Here is a 23545-nt window from a genome sequence, read left to right as displayed (position 1 = left end):
TAATACTTTATTTGTAACATTTTTAGTCAGTGTCAGTTTAAGTGACTGTTCAATTAAATGAAGTGATGTTTTTGATATTTTTAAAAATCCACATCGTTTTTAACTTTTATTTACACATGATGAAGCAAACAGGATGTCATCAATTTTATTTTATAAAAAGGAGGAACATAACAAAATAAAAAGACAAATTGCGTAATTCTTACAATACATACATGTATATCACAAACATGCTTATATCAAATTGGACGGAAATTCGTATATAATCAACATGAATCCAATTCTTTCAATATGATGAACAATAAGGAAAATGCTAAAAACAAATAGTAATGGTGGCTCTAAAATACATTCAACCAAATAATTGTTATGTTAAAATGGCACAAGACAATTACATCCTTAAATAAACATGTAAATAAATGCCTTCACTCAGTACTGAATTTTCCACAAGAACACTAGAATCAATTTCTTTTTGTGACATTGGGGTTCACCTTGAAAAATGGAGTGATTACAAATGAATTATATTGCAATTACTCAAATGTTCAAGAAACTAATAGTTATAAAGAAAAATGGGAATTATGCACATTTTCTTGTAGACAATTGACTTCTTAATACAATCATGTTAAATATTTAAATGTGACAAAAGTTATTTTTCCTGGTGTAGATTAAAAAAAAAAACATTTTTTAAGAATTGTGGACATTTTTCAGCAAGTTAAAATAACTCTATCAACAATTAAAAACGTGTGTAATCTCCAATTAATTTTAAGGGTATCCCTATAAAGAATATATAAAGAAGATGATAAGATTTGCTAAAATGCTTGCTGTGAAAATTCAATAATACTTTAAAAACAAAAACAAATTAAAAGTTGCATTAAATAACCCTAAAACTACATATGTATTGTAAACCATAACAAAGTTTATGGTTGTAATATCACAGTTAATTTTGTAGCACCAATTTTCAGCAAAATTGCAATGACTACTAGATTGTATATATTACATCATATCTAAAAATATATATCTTTGTACATGATGTTTAAAGATGGGGAGATCAAAATCGATACTACACGTATCATCCTTTTTTGTAGACAGTTGGTGTAAATGTAAAACACCTCGTGTAAAATTGCAATAAATGAATATCTAACATAGACATTTCTTCACGAAAAAAAACTCATTAGTTTCAGTGCAAAACGTCTTCATTATAAGCTCTATCAGAAAATAGACTGATCAAATACAGAAAAGAAATGCAATTACAAAAAAACCTGAAGACCTCACCACTTAAATACTCCATATAAATGTTTGAACGTTTCATATTAAAGTAAAGTTTATCTTGATATTTCAGTACTGATCTCTATATATAATACTGTCAAAACAAGACCTTGAGAGTTTTATACATACATAAAACTATCACTAATAATCGTCTTCTTCATCCTCCTCTTCAGACGACTCATCGGGAGCCTCACCAAACATATCTTGCCCCCCTTGGTCCAACAATTGAAGGGTGTCTCTTGATGTCAACTTAAGAACAACTACATCGGTAACTTCTTGAAGACCGAATGTAATCAGTTGTCCATTCAACGCAATGTTAACACAGTTTATTCGCATATCTGGGGTAAACACGGAAACGACAGTCGCTTTCTCTATATCCCATATGGATATATCTCCAGCATACACAACAGCACGTTTACCGTCGGCAATGACATATATTTTGCTCTCTGTACTGAATTCTAACCCTTTGTAACCTTTAATCTTTTTCAATGAACGTGAATTCATTGGATCCCAGATATGAAGTTCGTCCTTGCCCTTGCCGATTATAACGCGTGACGCATTGTCCGTGATGCCTAACGCCATGACGTCACTTTCATTTTTCAATCTCTTTTTCACACTGCCTGTTGTACAGTCCCAGAGTGTGACAAAACTCATCTTGTTCTCCTCATCGTAATTTGCATGCACCAAATAATCCCCTTCGTTTGTTATAGCTGACACATGAAGGAAAAGCATAGATGTGTCACTAACCATTGTCTGAACGTGCTTCTTATCAACAATGTCAAACACGCACATGTGATGAGCAAAGAATGATGCTACGATAATTCTTTGATTTCCGCTAATGACATATTGGTCAATGTTATTGTCTTTTTCATTTTTCAGTTCTTCAAACCGTTTTCTTTCTAGTTCTTGTTCCATATGTTCCCTCTTTTTCCTTGCCGATGCAGTCTCAGAACGACGATCCCACGGTGTCATCGTAAAGCTTAACCCAGCCTTACTCACAGTGGAATTTTCCTTTGCACCAATTCCCTTTTTCTTTTCGATATCAGAGAAGTTCGGTCGAATTCGGTCGTCTGGATTTCTGGTATTCATATTCCATATCACAAAATGATTCCGAGAGTCTGACAAGCTGAGTAGACGATCATCGTCTAAAAGAACATATTCATGTGCAGGTAATGGCGGAATAAAACAGCTGTCTAATTTTCGTACGAATTTCTTTGATTGCAGATCATATGTCAAGAGGGTTTTAAAAACTGGTCTAGAAGAATCGGTATTCGCTGAAAACCCTTTGTCAGTCAGTATTATAACTCTTGTATTTCGGACAAGAACAACATCGGAGGAGTCCGAAAGACCTCTTTCTATTCGGACAGCCTTGTCTAAGCACTTAGCTTTTGCAACATTCCATATCGATATTGGACCATTATTCATTTGTCGCGCTACAACATACCGCGGATTATCTATCATCGGCACGATATGACTGACCCCGAGGTTTTTCTTTAGTTTTGGCTGACTTTGGTTTATCTTTGCACTTATGTTCCAAATATGCAAAGATCGATCAGTCTTACCAGCAGTTAAACAAAATCTAAAGTCTGAGCAAGCCCCCATAGAAGATACACCACTGTGACGGGCTAAATGTTTGTGATCCTCAGTTTCAATATTCCAGATTGCTATATCTGTTGTGTTGGTCTGACGATTGGCGTTTACACAGATTGCGTGAGATCCGATGTAATTAAGGTGCATCTCAGTGATGCGATCGTGGATGCATCCTCGAACACTCCGAATATATCGGCCCTTTTTAAGATCAAACAGTTCAAGTTGGAAAATTTCGTGGAGTTTCATAAAATGTTGTCTACATGCCATGATATAGTAATCTCTAGTAATTCCAAGACTTGTAGCTGACGACGAATCTTCAGCGCACTTCAAAACGTGCATTAACTTTCCATTTTTAGCGTGGTGAACAGCAGCCTGGTTTGCCCCACGGAATGCAACGAGTATTCGTTCATCAAAAGAATATGGAGCTATAAGCACAGATTTGTCCTGGAATACTTTATAGCTGTCGATTGTAACGGATGACATCATCGGATGTTCGGTTTTGCTAAGGTTCCACGCCCTAAGCGTGTTGCTCCCGTCAAAAAGAGCGCACATATATTTCCCCTCTCCCGCGATTCCAATTTCAGGTGGATCTATGTATTTGTTTACTACTAGAACACACTCATTGTACCGGATGTTCCACACTTTGATCACATTTCCCTCTACCGTTACGATTAATGCATTATTCATGGCTGGTCGGATAATGCGCACATTTGTTCCTACATTGTCAATCGTCCTCAAAACTTTTCCAGTTTTAAGATCCCACAACTTCATTGTATTATCCTTTGAGCATGTTAGTGCTTTTAGTCCATCCGATGTCAAAGCGACGGCAGTTATAGGGTCGGTATGTCCAGACAGAAGGTCAAACAATACTCCACCTGGTTGTGTGAGACAACCGACCGAAGGAACTAAAGACATTACTGATGGAGCCTTTGCTTGATTCAGGAATGCGTGAAGGTATGGATATTTTGGAGGGTCACCTGGAGCACTCGGGATATCTTTTGCTAAAATCCCTTGTAATCGACCAACCATCTGAGAAGCAAGTTGTCTTGGATCTTTGCCCAATGCTGTTCCTGATAATTGTATGGCATCAGAAAGCATTCTTAGGTCCGTATCACTTGGCTCTGCTAATAATGCCGTTTGATACTCTTCAACCAATTCTCGAAGAGAAGTACCACAAAGCTTGGCTAACACCCATTCAAAGTTACATAAAGTCTGGTTTTTGAAATGTTCCATTTGTTGTGAATTTAATAAGTGATAAGGCAGTTCATTCGTCTTTCTTATGTTATAAAATCGTTCCCCATTGTCACTTTGTACTTCAAAGTACATTGGTTGACAATATACATAACGGAGCGCTCCTCGTGAATTACCTGGAAATGGCTTTGGTTTATCCGCCCATTCCCCCATGAAGTATTCAGCCATGGCTTTGTGATAAGATGGTGCTTTGTCTTTGTTTTTAAGATAGCGATCAGATGCTGCTTCATAGAACTGACCGTGTGACCAACGTAAGGTGTCAATGTTGTATGTCTTGCTTACAGTTAAATAATAACTCAGCTCTTCCCGTATCCTAACCCAAATGATTTGTGGGAAATGGCGCCGTGGAGTTGAATATCTTGCCATAACTTCGTCCATCACAGCGTCATCTAGAGACAGTAAATCTTCCATTTCATTGTCAGTAATACCATTCCGTGAAGCTGTGATATAACCTAGAGCACGTTTGATTGTCGCCTCGCCATATTTTAGTTCCATTTTCGAAAATTTGAAGCTAGCTACCTTTTTCACATCTTCCATAAGTTTACAACTGCTGGGATCCATGTAAGATGTCCAAGATAGTGCCTCATCGTAAGCTACTTTGAGGAACAATGGAAGTGGACATTTTTCAAATTTCTCCATGATCAAATTGTACTGATATTGCTGCAGAGCACGGTTGTCCTTCATAAGCCAGTGCATCAGTATCTCAACAGCGTCTTCCATCGGAAGATCTGACAGTTCAATAAATGCGTCACTACGCAGGTTCTTTTTCAATGATGGTAAACAATCATACTTTTCATCTGGACTGGTAGAGACAATGACATGTGAATAGCGAGGTAATTTCTTCGGAAGCCAGGTCATTTTACGACCGCCATGCTCATCTAAAAAAATAATTTCGTTTTTATGAATATTGTGAATTTATTATTAGTCAAATGCGTTTTCAAAGGTTTGACCAAAACATGAGAAAATGACACATGAATGTTACATTCCATTTATCTTTACATGCTTCGTATCACCTCAAGGTTATGTCAGATATTTTCTTGTTCTCTTTCGACTAAACAATGTTTTTTTTTCATTTAACAATACGTTCATTCAGAATGGAGAACGTTTAAGTTAGCACGGGCGTAGCTGCCTATACGCAAATACGCAGTTGCGTACTTTCGGAAAAAGTAACAAAAATAAAAACACACATTTTAAAGATGAAATAAAGGTTACTTATCACATACGCATACCATGAACGTAGTATATGTTCTGAAAAACTGGCTCCAAAATCGTTAAAATTCAGGAGTTTCCCTCAGGGCTTTGCCTTGCCGGACTCACTGAGGCCTTGAGCGACCCCCAGACCCCTCGCCGTAATTTTGCGTACAACTAAAACAGGCCTAGCTAAGCCCCTGGTTAGTGTAATAGAGCCAACTTTAAGAGAAGTGTTACGTTAACACAAATGACACGACAGGTCCTCACTGTACATGCTAAGTAAATTACTTAATTTTTGTAAAATATGGGTAAATAGGTGAAACTCTTATAAATATAGATCTTTAATTTGAATGTTTTCAAATTCTTATTTGTATCCATTCAGAGGAAGAAATGGAATAAACGAAAATATCTTTCTCTCAGTATTAACACATATAATACTAAAAATTTTGCTGTGTTGGGATCATTGTTCGTTGGGTATCAATTTTCGTGGTTTTCGTTGGTTCATTAAACCACAATATCTTAATCCCAACGAAAAGGTAATTAACCATTCATTTGTATGATGACGTTGTCAAATTCACGAATTCAGGAATCTACGAACTGATGATTTTTCCCTAAACCACGCAAATTGGTACCCACGAATAGAATTACTTTAATAGTAAGTCAATCTACTAATTTCTAGTAATAAAATATGATGTTAATTGTCCTTTACCTGTTAATCTGTCTACTGAATCAATCAATACAACAAGATGTTGGTGTTCTGTAGCTTGCGATAGGAGTTGGCCGAAGTAGTTGATTAACCCTTTAAATTCCTGTATAAAATGATAGAATTTTTAGCATACTTTTCCAAAATAAATAAATAAAACGAGTTAAAAGTACTAACACCCTGTAGATGTATGAATGGTTGCCAGTATTCTTATAGAGTGGATGGTCGTTTTCCGAAATCATGATAATATCCAGATTTTACAAATGCAGTTCACATTTCGCTTTCATGGGAATATGTTTTTGTTGTATATTTGTACATGAAAAGTATTGCAATTGGTCCAAATACAATGAGAAAGCTTAAAATGAAACAAATACTTACGATTATCCGTTGAATATTTTGTAAACAGTCCTTCAAGGACAGGAACATTTTCAACAAGATATATTTAGGTTTTCCTTCCACTGAACATTCAACTAAGCACCAGAAATTTTTTGAAAGAGTTGGGTGTACAGAGGGGGTTACAGAGGGGGTTCAGACTATTAGTTCCTGATTTTTGTACCAGTATTACAAGAAAAATATATCAAAAAATATATCCAACAAATTGGGGGTTCCAACTATCGGAACCCCTCCTTAATTCGCCTCTGCAATTACAAATTTGCATTAAACAACATGATTTTCATCCCTTAAGACAAAATACCTTGCACAAAACTTACAGTGGGTATCTCCTCGTTGTCCGTATCCAATATGATAGTAAGTTGTTCACAGATATCTCTCAGTAAGGTCCTTATGTTGACTGATGATGTAGTTTTACCAACAGAACGGAACACAACTCGAGCATCAACACTGAAAATGTACTTAGGGTAAGATTTCTATTTTTTTTTTCTATGAAATTAAAAAGAAATGTGTTAATGACGGTAAAATAAGTACCTCCACGTCTTCACTATGTTAAAAGGATAACAGAATGCTAACTGATAATGTACAATGAAAAGGAATTTGCATGTAAATAGATCTAAGGAACTTTTAGTATTAATTAATTAAACAAACTCAGTATTTATAATTCCAAAATAAGTCAAAATTCAACAAGTTATCATAATCTAAACTTCTTGTTTTTGTAATCTTACTTTTTGAACCAAGTTTTGGTATCCTTGGCAACTTTAGACAGAAGAGCAGTCTTTCCACTTCCAGAGGACCCATAGACAACAAGTGGCGAACGATAATTAGACAACAAGTACGATTTGATAAGTGTAAGCTCCTCTTGTCGGCCTTGGAAACTCCGGCCTCTGCAATATGAATGGATTTTTAACTTGTTTTTATGTTTTTTAATTGTAAGCTGAAGAACAAAATCTATATCTCCAAAATGTTCGCAGAAATATTAATATTCTGCGCTTAACCTTTATAACTTTTAACCAATGTATCCTGCATGTTAATGATGTGTTAAGTATTTATTGATATAATATTTGATACACGTGTTTCATAGAAAGATAGACAAAGAAATTAACAGGAAAAATTTTAATACTCAGTAGAAAAATACGATAAACAAGATCCTCAAGGTAATAAAATACAAACAACGAAACTCGAAAGTAAAATCAAATCTCCTAACCGAGTGAAACATTATTCAATAGTTAATTTCAGAATTATAAAACACTCGTCAACATAAAAAAAAACATTAAATATTTTGGAAAACATATTTACAGAAATCAAAACTATCTCACCTCTGCTGACAGAAGCTAACATGATGGGATATCTCCTCATACAGGGCCACTCTGTTGTTTTGTAATTTCATAGATTCGAGATCCTCAACAAGATGGTGCTGTAGACAGTCAGTAAGCTGTTTACACATCTTCTCTAGATAAACCTGTTGATGTCTATTTCCACTTGACCGTATACCTCCAGCTACCCACTCTAAATCATACTGGTAAACATTGGAGCCACATACCTACAACAAAGGACACCGAACAAACTTACTTTTACAAAATTACAACATTTCATATACTGGAGTAATCAAGGGAACCAAGGTTATAGCGGTAATCAAAAGAACGCAATCCAGGGACAAAGACCAGACATGGAAAACAGACATACACAACAAAGAACATAAAGTAACTAAAATTATACATACAAAGTAACAAAAGCAAATGAGCAGTATTCAATTACCGGTATTAACGTTGAATGTCCAGAACTGCCTCACATTTGTTGAAATTTGAGAAAAACTGGTATTAGAACCAATGTTTGAATGATTGCATTGCATTTATACTTATTAAAAGACATAAATTTAGTTCGTGTATTTAAGCCATAATCACCAAAAAATTCAAACCATCTTTGATAAAGGATGTTCATCTCCAAACAGCGTCTGACGTTCGAAACTCACTCTAGTAACAGAGAAAACGAACATCTGCCGCTACTCGCTGCATGGTTCTTCCAGAACACACAAACACACAGACTTACCAAGAGACCCTTTTGGTGAAAAATGTATTTAAGACATTAAAGTTGATATTTCCATATTTAACATGCCTTTCTATGCCTTCCTAAACAACTTATAAAGATCACCAAAGGAGGGCGCTTCATTGTTAACCTTAAATCTTTATTAATTACTGTCAAGACACTACTCCAAAATTTCCAAACCTACCATATTATGAATATTTTCTCTATATTCTTCAATCCTCTTGTGTTCTATATCGGAGAGACGTCTATCAACTATATCTAAGTAGTCTGAATTCGCCTCTTCTCCAATACCGGAAGTTATGTTTTCCAGTGTGCGTTGAAGGACGACACATCGCTCGTTTGAAGAATCTGTATGTACAAACGCATTCTCAATCTCTAGTTCCAGCACTAGAAATGAAAAAAGTGAAATGGATTGTGGAGAACATTGTCTTAAAGGTAGAATATTCATTAAATAAATAAATGCCAAATTATCTACTTAAATGTAATTCATCTACCTTTATTTTTCATAGTATTCAGTAAAATTGCAATTCATCTTAGATTATCTTATATAACTTATGGTGGCGGGACGGCCTACTGACGTTGTATTGATAGTAGATTAAAAATCCAATTAATTGACTTGGCTAAAGGGTTAATTCTTTAACCAACCGCTTTGTTGCTTTCCTGTCACGGAACAATCTAGGATTTGATCCTTAGTGGCGACGGAATTATATGTACTGAGTCGTGCTTTCTTGTTGCACTTATAAGCAATTTATGGAGTTACAGATTTACAACCTCTGTAAAATAGATATTTCCCAAACTATGTTGCTCTATACTTGCCTTCTCATAACACATGTTAAACAGCTATACTGAATTATTAAATATCATTAACTTACATGAGCTGGAGAATTTTCTCCTTGTTGCTTCGTCGTAGAAGACATCAGGTACTATTTCAAGAAATAATTTGTGTAACTTTGCCTCTACTTCCTTCCAAGAAGCCTTTCCTGCCTCTCTTCTAGAGTAATCCCCTTTTATAAAGTCTGAGTATTCGGAGCTGCAAATAAGACAATAAAATAACCAATTAAGTAGCACTCCAGCTAAGAATCATGCAAAATGTGATTCATGGGTAAAGAGCCTACATATTTTTATTTTTGATATTTTGATTGAATTGCCATAGTAAATAGAAATTAACATTCAGTTTTTCATATAACCCGCGTTCTTAGGAGATAAAAATTATATAGAATGAACTGTAGATTTCAAAATTAAGGGAGGTAACTCTTTGACACCCAAATATAATAGAATCTATTGGATTTTCAATGTTGATTATCTACTAAGAGCAGGCAGATTTGAATGAATAATTACACATTTCATAGTATAGTCTTATAAAATAACTTAATTTAAAAAATAAAAATATGTAGTCTTTTTTTTGGGTGTATCACATTTTTCAGATTTTGCATGATTCTTACCAAGACAGCTACTTAACAAAAACAAAGAATCTTCAAAATTATATCTGGTGAAATCCTTTTCATCAAATCCCGTTCTATATTTCAATCAAAATCATCAAGATTCATCAAGCTGTATTTTATGTCGCGTTGATAGTATCTAATTATAGGGTATGTAAGTCTCGTCACGTGACTCCGCGTTTTCATGAGAATGGGTCCTCGTCTACCATTCAAATGCATTGAGATTCGTCATTAACATAGCACTGAGTTAACATAAAAGGAAAATATCTTTCTGTGTAAAAATACTGTTAAAAAATGACAAATATCTAGCTATACAGGATAAAAATTTTAAGAAAGGCATAAAAATAGAAAATTTTGCATTGTGATGCTGCGCTTCGATTTCCCGGAAGTAAACAATAAAATGCAGGTCGGTCTTCGGATTTAAATACGTTCTACATCGAAAATTCCGGAAGGGAAACTGAAACTAGAACGAGACTTACAAACCCTATTGAGATGTGGTGTTGAAAGCAGTAACAATAACACATTTGTTCCATACACCCCAACATTTGTTCCATACACCCCAACACATTTATCCAGAAATTTTATGCTGTAATTAGTGCAATGATCAGTTGTTGTAGACCACAAAAATATCAAGTACAAGAAATATTTTAAATGATAATACAGAGTTTTCTCACTTAGAAATATTTGTAAATTGTGTACCTTTTTAAGTTCATAGAAAGAAATAAAAACTTTTGTTGATGTACTAAATAACAAATACTATCTTTAAACAAAGATAGCCGACGCAGTAAAATTTGTTCTTTTTACTTATAATTTTCATCAAGAAATAACGCATGGCACGCGATTTCAATTTCCTTTTTCAAACCCCACTAAGTTATCAGTATTTGGCCAATCTGGAAACATAATTTTGATCAGGTGACTTGCGTTTCCAAGGAAGAGCGTCTTTAAAGTCAAAGGGTGAAAAGCGAAACTATACCGATGTATAAAAAAAATGTTTAAATCAGCTTGCCTGTTTACGTTTGTTAACAGATGGACAATGTTGTATATAATACCAATTACATGATTCCTTACGAATTGCAGACAAGAGGTGATTCGTGAATATTAAAATCCCACAAATTTCATTTATTTCTAATTCAGATTGTTTTACAGACCATATAAACAGTCTTAGTTTCTCATTCACTTTTGCACTTTGGAGATAAAATATCATATAGATTGTACATGGAATTGACACTTTATAAGAGTTATCAATCTTGATTAAGTTTCTTTCAGTTGTAGATTAAAGCATGGTTTTTCTCCAAAATGAGAAAGGACTATGATAAAGCTAATCTATGGCTTATCTAGGTCGAAAAAGCATTGATGTTCGGTAGGTTTTTCTGTCCCATGAATCACCTATACCACTGATAATGTCTAACTAATAAATAAAAAAACGTACCTTATTTTCTGTAATCTATACACTGCTGGTACATGATTCTCATCCAGTTTATACCAGCGCAACAGAAGAGAAGGACTTGGTAACGCCTCTTCTTTTTCCTGCAAGGCTTTGATAACTATGGCTTCTCTTTTGATTGCCTCAGCATGCTGTCTGAATTTGCTAGGATCTTTTGCTGATATTGCTGCCATCGCATCGTCTTTTTCACCTTCCGATGTTTCTGAATCCTCAGAGTTTATACCTAACTCTAGTTCCCTCTGTTTCTGATTGGCCTCTACTTCTTGCAGTCGCTTTTTTATCTTTTCCACTTCAACTTCAGTGGAACTACGTGTTTTGTGAAGAATTTTTTCGAACTCATCCTGTTGAATTGTTGCCGGTAGTATGCAAGGACCGTATTTTTCTCCAAGGAAAAGCTGAAAGACATAAGAAGTTGTATTCTACTTTTGTTTTACTCTGGTATTAAATAGACATCGACCTATTCTCAAGTTAATGAACAAGAGAACGATATATTATACAGATATTTTCAAATAGGTATTGTCGGTGTTGTATTCAAAATTGATTTGATTTATTCATCAATAGAATTTGTTAATAGATAATCAGTTCAAACACAATTACCCAAAGTTCAGAGAATAGTTTGAAAAAAAGCGCACTACACAAAAAAGTCTGTCTGCATGACGTGCTTGCATCCAGAGTGACCATATCTAAAAGATACTAACAAATCATTTATTCATATATATTATATTTTTTTTGTAAACTTCAAACTCGGAAATAGAACTAAGCCTTTATCCATAACCAAGTAATGATTTGCATCCACTAATTGACAGCTTCCGTTCTAAGCATTTGAAGTTCCCGATGTGTTTATAAAACAAATGTCATAATGTTGTGTAAAACAGATACCTGGCGCAAAAAAAAATAAAAAAAACTAGAACTGAACATCTTACCACCATGTTGATATTATATTTAGAGGACAAACAGGAATGGAGAGTATTGATACAGGTATCCACCAGTGAGTGATCGTCGAATGTAGTATCCTTGAGTCCCCAGTGAAGGTCATATATCTGCAACTCAAACCCTTTAGCAGCACATATGTTGCGAAGTTGTGGGTAAACCCTTTCCATCAGAACAGATCTCTCCGTGACGGAATCTGCAATTGTATTATAATTTAACATGTTTATTGAAATGACGTTACCATAATTAATACAGTGAAACCTGTCTAAACCGAACTCTGGAAAACCAGTAACCTGTCCAATCCGGACTCATGAAAATATTAACCTGTCTAAACCGAACTACGGAAAACCATTAACCTCTCTAAACCGCACTCATGCAACCATTAACTGTCAAAACCAAACCCCAGTTTCCCATTAACCTGTCTAAACTGAACTCCGGAAAACCATTAACCTCTCTAAATCAGACATCTTCTGAAGTCCATTCATATTAATTCAAAGCATTTTGAACCTTTGTAAACCGAAAAACTGTCTAAACCAAACAAAGTATTCACTGTAAATAGATTCGATTTGATTAGATCTGTAGATTCGAACTGTTTCTTAATATACTGTTTCAATACTACTAGGTCATAGAAAGATTTTCAGTATTTCATAGTAAAGGCTTCATGGTTTGGAAAATGTAAAAAGACTGAAAAATATATAAAGAGTTTACCATGTAGTGCTATCTAAAATATAGTTTTAAAACGGTTTTGAAGTGACTATGTTTTTATGGTATAATCTTATTATCTATAAAAAAAAAAAAACTAACCAGAAAATCCTGATGCTAAATATATCTTGATTGTTTTGCTGTCAGCTGAACAATATCTGTTGACGTTTCCATGTATAACGGCAGACACCCTGTCTTCGTGTGACATTCTTGTTTGTTCCCTTGTCATGGGTCTCTGTAATACAGGAGTGGGAACTGGGCTGACCTGACACTCTCTAAAGTCACAACAATCACTCGAATCATCGTCGAGATTAAATGCCGGAATTTCCAGTGTTTCATCATCGCTGCCATGTCCGTTTGTGTCAGGCACGTGTTTGTCCTTGATCTTCTCACTGGTTGGCGTTCCGTTGCCATTAGTTTCACCATTTGTTACATTGACGGTTACAGCTGGATGTCCATTAGAGTGTCCGTTCTGTTGACTGTCTAAGTTATCCTGCCCATTTTGAGCCCCGTGTCCATTCTGTATATTTGACGTCCCATGACCGTTCTGGTAAGCGTGGCCATTAGTTTCATCAGGCATTGCTTTCCTTTTAGGCTTTATCACTTCGATATCGTTATAACGGTTAAAGATGTCTGGTTTCTTGTTCTGAAACATGAAAAATAATAAAATCACGCCATCCATTAAATTGTACAAGTGTAGAAAGTAAAGTTACGTAAGATTTTGATGGTGAAATTCATTGTTTTAATATTTCTTCTTGAGATTTAAATTGGACAGATTACATTGATATTTTGAAGTTTGAAAAAGAAACCAATTAAATATTCATAGAGTAATGCATCCGAAAGTATTTGAATGATGGAAGCCATAGATATGGATATTAAGCTTGAAATATCACAAACAAATAGTTATATTACCTTTGTTTATGTAAAAGGTGTGAAAGGGAATGAAAATATTATCTATACACTGCATTAAAATCAGCATTTAGACAAGATGATAACAATCTATGTGCTCAGAAAATGACAACCATTAACAGACTAAAAGGCAACAAGTACGTGTATATATAATAGTCTGTAAAAGGGGTCATAACAGCATGATACACCATACTTCAACTAAGCCTCAATCACTGCTATCAAGAAACTATTAAAGATGTTCTTTGGGGTCGGTATCCTTATTTCCCCCATTCATGATTGCCCCTTTTCCGTTGCCCCATTACCATTTGCCCATTCTCTATTGTCCTATTCCCCTAATTCCCCATTCATCTTTGCCCATTCACTATGCCCAATATCCCTAATTCCCCATTCCTTTTGGCCCATTTAGTATGCCTCATTCACTGTGCACCATTCCCCTTTGCCCATTCATTCTTCTCCATTCCTCTTTGCCCGTCAACCATGATCCATTCCCAATGCTCCATTCCCCATGTCAAATCCCCAATTCATATGCAACAACTCCCAATACATTACAAACACGGAATATGTATATTGCCAAATCAATTTTTTAAACCCATGTTCATGAAATGCAACAAAATTTGACGGTTGATCTACATAACATGACAACAATCTGCCCGTTAAAATTCTAGGAAGCATGGGATTCTAAAACCACGACCAAGTTCCTCATAAATTAAGGGTAATAACAAAATTACCGAACTGATGGTAAAACTCTAGGCAAAAGAAAGAGGATCCATATAACAAATGGCAATACCTTGTCTAAATCCGCAAAGTTGGAAACAACCTTAAAGGTCCTCACTTGGTACAAGCATTTCCGGTGGAAGTATTAATTCTGGGCTAAACCTGATTTTTTAACACGCTTTCCTCCCTCTTCCGTACGATTAATTGAAGAATAAAAATGAGAGCAAAATAATACAAAAAGATAAAGAGGGGTGCAAATACTTCTACCGGAATAATTGATAAAGGGTATGCAAGTTATGAATCTGAAGTGAAATATGAAATCGACAGTGTTAGTGTAATTTAATAGATTAGAATCATAGGCGAACATCTAGATGGTAAAAAGATGCTACTTCTCTCTACATACATTTTGACTTACTGAAGGTCTTCTAAACCCATTTTGATCTTGTGTTTTTTCTGGTGAACCACTATCTTCTGGATCTGTCAGGCTGTTCATATGGTCATCAATTCTTTTACTAAGGACACGCTGAAATAGATTATTGGTGTTCTGAATTTTTTTTATATTAACCGTATATGAACGTTGCATCGGTTTAAGACCGGACATTCTTATCACTTCATCTGAGTTTCTTAATATAACGTACAAAAGATGATATGACGTGGGTGCAACGTCAACGAGTGAATTGAATTTGGCAGTTCACTAATATTCGCTATGTGTCCCACCATCAATATGCCTTTCATGTTAAATTATTTATGTAAAAATGTAAGTCAAAACATACTATTGAAGTGTCGTGCGAAATTCAAGGACAAATATTCTACCGGACAGAGTGAAATATGCCATCTGATCCTGCAATCTGATTGGACAGTTTGACCAGAGGCATAAGAACGTATGGAAAAAACAAATACGCAACTAAACAGTTGATTATATCAAAACACCCCAGTAGAATATAATTGTTATTCGATATATTCAAAGGTTGTATCCTGATGAAATTCCAAATAACATATAATACATGAAACTTAACAAATGAAATAGAACAAGGCACATTTGGTGTTATTAGCGCGCGCCTGTGAAATGAATAGATTGTGTTTAAATAGATGTATAACATTCTAATATTTATCAGTAAATGAGTTTATTTTTCACGACGGATTAAACACATTTTAGTACTTGGTTGAAACAACATCAATAACCTCTAACGGATATTTTCTCTCAGTCAAAGCAACGTTAATTAGGAAAACAGACTTATGACAAAATTAAGGAGATAGACCTGGGGTAAGGGACATAACTCTTACAAATCATTGGAACGTTTTTATTCACATTTTTACATCAATCTAATGTAAGCATAAAAGTAACTTGGACTGATAAAATTCTGTTTTAAAGGAAAGCTTGAAATGCTTTGGTGGAATTGAATGTGATACAAACAATTCACTGATTTCGAGAGTTATGTCCCTTACGTTAGGTCTACCTCCTTAAGCAAATGTGCCCAGATGCTTGTTACTAAAATAGATAGAAATCAAGAACAATCAGATACATCCTCACTAGGACAAAAAACTCCTTTGTACACCTTTCTATTTTGGTAGTAGTTTAAATTCTACATAAAAGCGTAAAATTACTTGTAACTTATCTTATAATCAATAACCAACAGAGCTGTTTTGTTATAAGTTATTGTATAAGATATATGAAGCTAAACTTGTACACGGAAGACATGCATCAACAGATAACAAAACCTCTCCAGGACTCAACTTGCATCTTTGAAATGAAATCGGAACCTATGTTTAAAATACTTGTTTGCATTCAAAATCGTTTGAAATTCTAACTTTATGTATAATGGTACAATATATTTCTTAACGTTTTGAAATAATGAATAATCGAGATTTTAAAGGCACAAGTTTGTAAGTTCATAAATAACAATATGCAGAATATATATATATATATATAGAGAGAGAGAGAGAATTTGGTTGGTCAATTAGTCAGAAATGGGGTATCCGTTCATGTAGATAACACAAAATTTACTTTTATTTCTTGCAGAAAGAGTTGCAGACCATAAAACAAATCTCAAGTCTTTCATTTGATTATTGCACATTGTACATGAAATCGCCACAATGCGTGAAAGAGTAATCAAGGGAACCAAGGTTATAGCGGTAATCAAAAGAATGTAATCCAGGGAGAAAGACCGGACATGGAAAATAGACATACACAACAAAGAACATAAAGTAACTAATATCATACATACAAAGTAACAAAAGCAAATGAGCAACTCGGACTCCACTAAAAACTGGGAGCATGGACCAGATGCACCGGTAGGGTGAGTGTCCTCTGCTTTTCTAGAAACACACGCCAAGTTGGTCATAAAAACTTAAGTCCGGGGTAGACAAAAGAGGAAAGAAAAACTATGATACGTTGAACAAATCAGTTTTCGTGGCTTGAGTTATCATTCTTGTCTTTTGTGGATTTTTAAAGTTAGACAAATGCATTGTTTTCCCTGAAATAGAGATCTCTATAAAGAAAGGACTGTCGTTTCGTACAAATATGGCGCACTTAGACAAAAAAAAAACATTGTTTGTTCGGGTTTTTTTTCTGCGCCATGAACCAGCTTTACCACGGACAGTGCCTGAATTTTATATGGAATTGTGTTTCAATATTACAAATGGTAAATGATTGGAATTTACACCACGTGTTTTAAACAAAAATAAGCCATAACTTACCCTTAAATGATTGACTACACGTTTGTCCACATCTACTGTGTACTTCTTATATTGTTTATTCCAATGAGCATCGCCAGCCTAGAAAAAGAGAAAAATATTCAAAATCACGTGGTAAAACTACCGTACAAACAGATTTCATAGTATTACTCGTATGCTGGCATTACTGTAAGTTCGTTGCGTTTATTCCGACGTTTGTATATTTGCCAAAAAAAATGTGACTGGGCAAAAAAAACCGCAATAAGAAGAACTCGCGTCATTGAATTTCGAACCATGACAGTTGCTGGGTTTTTTTTTTTCGCAATCGCGACATTTAAAACTGCGTTTTCGATTAAAATGACAAAATTGCAAAAATTATTGCACGCAATAATTTTAGAACTTACAGTAATTCTTCTTAAACCCGACGGAAAATCTGTGCAGTTTCTTTCAAAACACCAAAACAGATATAATAGAAAAAAAACTTAGTCAGTATACCACTTAGTAAATAAGTTTCTTTATTCTGAAATGTTTCATCCCAAGCTGATAACCATTAAATGAAAACGTTTATTCTTTCTGACATGTAACAAAATAACAACGAAATGTCAAGTCATCGAACTTACACTTTATTACTTATTTGTCATTAAATTGATTGCCAACAAACAAGTACAAAATCTTTTCACACTTTTGTCCACAATCAGTTTAACTTTTCCATATCACTGGATTTTTGTCAATGAGAAAAAATAATCTGAATTGAAAATATCCGGAATGTTTAATCCAGTAAGCAAAGCTTGGTTACTATGCACGCTATATGTTCCTTTTTTTTTTCGTGTTCCAAGAGACACAATAAATTTCGAATAAAATCCTATTCTATCAATAAGATAATGTATATATTCAAGAAACGCGATGTAAATGGTCCAAATCCAGAAAATAATAGGAAAAATCAAGGAATGTGTCTATCTTATGTATCGAGTAAAATGAACATGAAAAATTCAGAATGTTTCTAAAAGGAACGTTATAATTATAGTAACTGACAATTATACGGACAATACATTTCTGATCGATGCACAGAGAACATTACCAATAATAATATATCATTAATATCAGAAATTTGATGCTTTTCAATTAGTGTCGACGCGTTAAATCAATATGAAAATTAAAGAAATAGTATTGAATTTTAATTTAAACGAGAAAAAAACTAATAGAACAACAGCTAGTTTTGCGGTAACGCAAACGAACTTGGAGACCCCGGCGGAAGTCCAGGGAAGAGTTTCAATCTTGTTTTTTCACAAAATCGAAAAATATTTATATGGAATAATATGTTATCTCTAAAGTCATACCTTGTTCCGTTTTCTAGTTGACGATTTTCTCGATCTTAAACTCATGCTTAATATTAATGGATGCCTTTACAAAGTTGATAATCCATTTGAATTGAAAATATTTTTAAGAGTGATTCAAATTATTTTGACATCGGGTTTTAGTCCGCTATTTAATCCATTGGAAATAAAAGCACTACTCAAGTTGAACATGGATTTTTTTGTAGATTTTAAATGACACGGTCGTTCCTAATTGCCCTGCCTAGACTTACTGTAAATACTAAACATATAAAATATTGAATATATCATAAATAAACTCTTAAGTATTGATTCTATTGACTTTTAAAATGGAAATGACCTCGCTGTAACCGTTCAGAAAGGTTGAATACTACACACATGAGTGTTTAGGCAGCGTGCATCCCAGGAAATTATTTCAATTCTAAGTATTCGCATCACCGAATTCAAATCATTTCATTACAAAAGTCTTTTCAAATCAAAAAAGATTTACTCAATAGATTAAAACTCTCTTTCTCTATGATCTGCGTTGTAGTATTTCATAACAAACACGTGTTTTGGATAAAATGTGTATTGCAGATAACAATATCACGCGTTCTTTAAATCATATCGCATTATTTTATCGCGTAATCCTTCCAGACTGTTGTGTTGGATCTGAGTAATATTCGACTCATTTAATTGGTCAAAATAGTATACGGTAGTGCCAAGTCACCTACTAATAATGCCTAATAAATAACAAAAATAGTATCGCGTTACTATCCTTATTTAATTCTATGATGGCTATATTGTAAATTGAGAGTTTAATAGCATTTTAAAGTCGGTAATTTTCTGGATGAATTACGAATACAGAAATCATCGTATTCCAGAGACAATACGAATATAATGCTGATTGAAATTCGTAATCGGTAGTCTATAAAATGTTACAAGAGTAACGACACTTGTATCGGATAATGAGAATTAATTAATTAGGTTCTTAGTTGTATCGATAATTGTTCATTGAGAGTCAATGTTGGCATCGTTTCATATTTTTGCCAACGGGCGGGTTCAGAGATTTTGAAATGAAGGGGGTCCATAGAGGTTTCATAACAGGGGATTCCATGCTATTATTTATTGTTCATCAAATTGTTGATCAAATTGTGCACGAATTAACAAAACATAATTTTCAAACGATCCCACCCACCCCATCTGAGTCTGTCACTGTTTTTGTTATCAATTTGACCTCGAAAGTCTGCAAGACTTTTCTTGGAAAGTTTTATGCTGAATGATAATTCGATTTCAACTGAGACTATTAAATCATAATTTCATGTACAAAGATGGTCTTATTTTTTTTCTCAAATAAGTGTATATAAAAGGAGTTCTACCTCGTCTGGATTTGACAGTGACGCCACTCCTTTTGGATGGCGATGAAATGTTGGTTCCCGCTTGAGTTGTAGAGGTGGGAGCACTCCAGCTCGTCTTCGCCCGTCGTCTGCATGCTGAAATTGAAATCAATAGATATATGTATACGTGATTTTACATCTTTCAGAACCAAAGAAATACACGCTAACTGTTGAAGCAGTTGCATTATATGATAATAAAAGTACATAATTTGTACAGACGTTTTATTTCCACATAACATGTAGGCTCATATCATATGACTATTGTAATATCATTTGTTGCATATTAAATATTGTTTGAAAACACATAAAACACTCCTGTAGACATACAGAGGCTGAGAAGGCAAAGAGCCATATGCCATTTGCCCTTTCTGACAGGCAATAGTGATGACTGGGGTTTTTAACGACCTGGAATACCAATACAGGCCTCTCACGGACGATGTTAGTGGGTAAGCAGAACCAACTAGTGTTGGTGGCGGAGCCCAGCCTTCGGGATACCTGACCGAAGAACTCGTCAGAGTATGTCCTACTAGCGGCTGGACTGCTGTGTTGACGCTCTGGCCTACTCCCAGATCCCACGTGGGTCCGAGAGCGTTTCCCCACTCTCACTGTTTGGGAGAACGTCAACGTGTAGAGTGCAGGCAATAGTATTTTGTTATCTCAATATATATAAAAGAAAATCAATCGGTTTCTTTACATGGCCCATTCAATTTCATGAATATTTTTGAAAAATGCTGAAAATTTATAATTGTCCCTTCTCTAAATGTCCTTTCGAACCACCAGACACCTGCGAAAAAAAGTTCGACACGCTAAATCTCCCTCTTAGAAAAGAGGAGAAGGAGGAGATCTCCATCTTTGAGCATTCAAAAGATTAACATGCATGTCTATGCTGGTATCAAGTTATTTCAATTCATTTTACATGTTGTTCGGAAACACATAAAAAATTAATGTTGACATTATTACCACTTGTTTAAATAGCATTGTTGCACGAAAGTGGAAACAAATGACTGGGTAAGAAATATTCAAACATAATGAATATATGTAGAAAACATTATGTATGTATATTAAAAACGTCGTATTAAGAGAAATTTGGATAATTTTTCATATATCAGCAATAAAATCAACGATAATTTTTAATATGTCAGCAATAAAATCAACCCCTATAACAAATTAATAGTACTTTAATCATAAATAAGTCATAAAATTATAAGCAATAAAATGTAACTTCATCAAATAACCAGTTTCATATGTTTTTCATATGTTTTGCTTCATGGGTATGAAATGTAAAGTGCTAATTTAAAAAAAGCAGAAGTGCTCATCAGAAGTACGCTAAGTTACCAGACATTTAATTGAGAATAGCTTTATAGTCGGGCGCGTAGCCGCCGTTAGGCAAAAAAGCTTTTGCCTGCACTTAATTTTGCCAATTTTTTTTCTTTGAGATAAAATACATCTAGGAGAGGCATAAATGATGCTCTAAAACGCTATCTCCGCGGAGCTTCGGGGGGGGGGTTTGCCCCCCCTCCCCCCACCTTGGACCTGCTAGGGACCTTAAGCGGCCCCCAGACCCCCCTGCCGTAATTTTGCCTACACTTCAATTTGGCCTCAGCTACGCGCCTGATAGTTTTAGTACTTTTCCATTCAAGATGAATGTTGTTCATTTATGAATATCGTCTACACTATAGGTACATGTTAGCATACTTATTTTTTTAATGTTGTGAATGTTTAAGAGGAAGTCCATGCAAAAACCAGACAGTGGGTGACACATGACTAATATTGTTTAAAATAAAATACCCATTTCATATCACAAATACATACTTTCTTCGAAGTTGAAAGTTGGTTTTTGATTAATTTTAATGATAAAAAAGAAATGAATTACAAAGGAAGCATTGAAATTCATTGAAGAAAGAAAGATAGCTGCTAAATTTTTGCAAAATTTGGTTGCTTTGTTAGGGAATTTTAAATGCATTTTCAGAACCATCCATTGTCGATTTAACACAAACTTTATACTGTTTGACATTCATGTAATATATACATTACATCGGAACAGAAAATTTAGCGGGATAAAATTTACATAGGATCTGCCTGATTTTTACATGGACAGCCCTTTACAGACAAAACAAAAGTAGATAGTTTAGAATCCGGAAATGTATGCCGAACATGTCCGGAATTGTCTGATTTGGACATTTGGTCAGAAACTTTAAGTTATTTTCCATTCCGGTACGATGTTAGCCTGCCATTATTTCTATAACTTTTCAGACGATTGACTAAGAAAGTCATCATCTATAATCTATATCAATGGACTGCTTAAATTATCCATTTACGGAAATCTTAAGGAGGTAGACCTAGGGTAAGGACATAACTCTTAAAATCAGTGATATGTTTGTATCATATTCAATTTCATTTAAGCTTTTCAAGCTTTCATTTGAAACAAAATGAAATTAGTCCAAGTATTTTGATGCTTGCATAAAATTGATGAAACATGCTTAATACAAACGTTGCAATGATTAAGTGAAGAAGTAAAAACATTTCGTATCATGCCTGTCATACATAAAAATTAAAATGTCTCGGAAATATAATTTTCAATTAAAATGTAAAACGACCAGCTCCAAACGATCTAATTTGTTTCGCAGTTTTGGTATTAGTTATTTGTAAAGTTTACAAGCATTCAGTAAATAAAGACATCACCAAATAGCAAGCTATTTAGTTCTATCAAGACATGAATTATTCCTAATTCATACATTTTAAAAGCAAACAATGACGCAAAATCACAATCGAGTTGAATGAAGTTTAATGTGTGATTTTTTCTATGCTGTTTACAACTTAGTAATGAGATGAAATATACCCCACTAGCCGCATTCAAATTCTATTTTGAATAAGTATTTATTCGAAGTTAAGAGGTGTAAAAAAAATCAAAATGCAGTCAATGACTTATTTGGGCGAAACTGATGGGATTCATCATGTATGTAAATTTAAAGAGTTAAATCCTGAAAGTCAAATTATATGCAACTAGGCCACCTGATAACGAATGGAGACCAAGATTCTGAGGAAAAAAAGCATGAAAATATCATTAAGTTCAGTGAGTTTTGCTTTTTAAATCATTAGAGAAAATGCACCATTAATATAATGAGAAATAAGGGGAACTACAAAATTATCAAACATTTATCCGATCCATAATCAAGTCAAGTCTAAAATGAATCTGACAAAATATATATTTACATCACCGAAGTTGCCGGTACCGCAATGGTCCTGACTTGGTACAGGAATTTCGAACGAATTGGTGGGTTATATCTAGGTTTTACAGCGCGCCAAACCTCCCTCTTCCAGTGCAGTGTGATAATACCAGTGGTGATTAAATAGCATTTGCATGCTATAGTGCCATAATCGGTAAATCAGTGGTCATATCAGTACAAAAAATACTTATAAAAAGTAATTATTACTCCTTGTTTTTGAGAGTATTTTTCTGCCCAAAATTTATATCTTAAAAAATGTGGTATGGAATCTTTTGAGACGCATTTCCTTATACCTGATATATTCCTGATTGAGGAGTGTTATGCAAATATTTATGGCGCTCAAGGAAATCTGCTTAGTTAGTACTTGTT

General features: G+C 34.4%; 1 protein-coding gene across 7 annotated transcripts in view; it reads right to left on the bottom strand.

Annotated features, from left to right (window-relative positions):
- Window positions 1-129: 129 nt before the first annotated feature.
- The window catches only part of LOC148610409 (uncharacterized), a 49051-nt gene continuing 25635 nt past the window's right edge, over window positions 130-23545 (bottom strand). For 4 of the 7 annotated variants that reach the window (XM_088543062.1, XM_088543061.1, XM_088543063.1 and 1 more), the window contains 13 exons: window positions 19932-20045; window positions 17267-17344; window positions 14973-15092; window positions 13049-13592; window positions 12238-12440; window positions 11300-11709; window positions 9304-9461; window positions 8616-8818; window positions 7705-7928; window positions 7114-7272; window positions 6706-6835; window positions 6002-6101; window positions 130-4979 (listed from right to left, as the gene is read on the bottom strand). In XM_088543062.1, the coding sequence (XP_088399188.1) occupies window positions 1402-4979; window positions 6002-6101; window positions 6706-6835; window positions 7114-7272; window positions 7705-7928; window positions 8616-8818; window positions 9304-9461; window positions 11300-11709; window positions 12238-12440; window positions 13049-13592; window positions 14973-15092; window positions 17267-17344; window positions 19932-20045 (6021 nt within the window). In that variant the 3' untranslated portion in view covers window positions 130-1401. Of the gene's footprint in view, window positions 4980-6001; window positions 6102-6705; window positions 6836-7113; window positions 7273-7704; window positions 7929-8615; window positions 8819-9303; window positions 9462-11299; window positions 11710-12237; window positions 12441-13048; window positions 13593-14972; window positions 15093-17266; window positions 17345-17862; window positions 18143-18579; window positions 18889-19931; window positions 20046-23545 lie in introns of those variants that run through there. The other 3 variants (XM_088543060.1, XM_088543064.1, XM_088543066.1) reach the window with 3 other exon arrangements.

This window comes from Perna viridis, chromosome 8, assembly GCF_037379345.1.
Source record: "Perna viridis isolate PV_CMFRI_1.1 ecotype Kerala chromosome 8, ASM3737934v1, whole genome shotgun sequence".
NCBI classification, from domain to species: Eukaryota; Metazoa; Mollusca; class Bivalvia; order Mytilida; family Mytilidae; genus Perna; species Perna viridis.
Note: the sequence above shows the minus strand (reverse complement) of the source record. Positions and strands in the feature narration are given on the sequence as shown.